Raw genomic sequence first — 1,092 nt, 5'->3', positions numbered from 1 at the left:
GTGTGTGTGTGTGAATGGTGTGTGTGTGTGTGTGTGCGTGTGTGTGTAAGTGTGTGTAAGTGTGTGTAAGTGGGATTGTGTGTGTGTGTGTTTGTGTGTGTGTGTGTATGAGTGTTTGTTTGTTTGTTTGTTTGTTTGTTTGTTGCTGTTGTTGTTTTTTTGTCTCGTAAACTGATTGGTTAATTGCCTTTCAATAGTTGTGTAGAGTTTGAACGGAAAAAGTTACACATTTTGATACGGTGAATGTTTTTTGTTCTCAGTCTCTTTGGCAGGGGCCACATTTAGTAAAAATGTCTAATTTATGGAAAAACAAGGCTAGTATTGTTGTTAGTCTTGTATTAGAGAAGATTTCATTTAACCTGATCCTTTTTATATTTGTTCTCAAAATGTTAAACATTATTATCTCATTAGTAGTAGTAGTAGTAGCAGCAGCAGCAGCAGCAGCAGCAGCAGCAGCAGCAGCAACAGTATCATTATTATCTTTACTATCATTATTACTGTTATTGTTATTGATTCTATTGAATGGGAGGAGCTTGTATGTGGCCTATACCCTACCAGGGGGTGAAAGGCATTGATGATTATGATGATGATTAAGTATTGTTCATCATTATCAGTGTCTTTCACCCCTGACAGGGTATAGGCCGCACCCCCCCCCCTAGGTAATCAACATCATCAATGCAGCACAAGAGAACTCCCCGCTCACCGTGGCTCAAGCCCTGGACAAAGTCCTAGAGATCCTCCAGACGAGTGAGCTCTACTCTCCCTTCCAGACCCAGGACATCCGGCCGGACGATGACCCCGTGGCCTCAGACCTGGTCGATGGTCTCATGTCGGTGAGTGCGGGCAGCAGTTTTTGGACACTCTCAGGGTGGGGCAGACGTAGAGTTATTGTTCACCCTTGTCCGAGAAGGCTAGGTGTAGATTTTTCCTACTAGAAAATCAGGAGTGTGGCTGAAAGACAGCAGTAAGAAGGAGCCAGGGTGTAGCAGTAGAAAGGCCTCAGAAAGAGTCAGGGGCCCAGAGGAGGGGGCAAAGGAGGTGAGGGAGTGGGAGCAGAAAGTGGAGACGAAAGCAGACAACAGAACATTGCTA

The 1,092-nt window shown here is 44.6% G+C and overlaps 1 protein-coding gene across 1 annotated transcript in view; it reads left to right on the top strand.

The window, feature by feature from the left end:
• The window catches only part of LOC101860764 (high affinity cAMP-specific and IBMX-insensitive 3',5'-cyclic phosphodiesterase 8B), a gene marked incomplete at its 5' end in the record, with an annotated part of 121,319 nt that overhangs the window by 107,719 nt on the left and 12,508 nt on the right, over positions 1-1,092 (top strand). Inside the window, 1 exon segment of the mRNA XM_013086826.2 lies at positions 660-833. Coding sequence (XP_012942280.1) covers positions 660-833 — 174 coding nt within the window.

This window comes from Aplysia californica, unplaced genomic scaffold, assembly GCF_000002075.1.
Source record: "Aplysia californica isolate F4 #8 unplaced genomic scaffold, AplCal3.0 scaffold00509, whole genome shotgun sequence".
Lineage (NCBI taxonomy): Eukaryota > Metazoa > Mollusca > Gastropoda > Aplysiida > Aplysiidae > Aplysia > Aplysia californica.
This window is presented reverse-complemented; position numbering and strand designations above follow the sequence as displayed.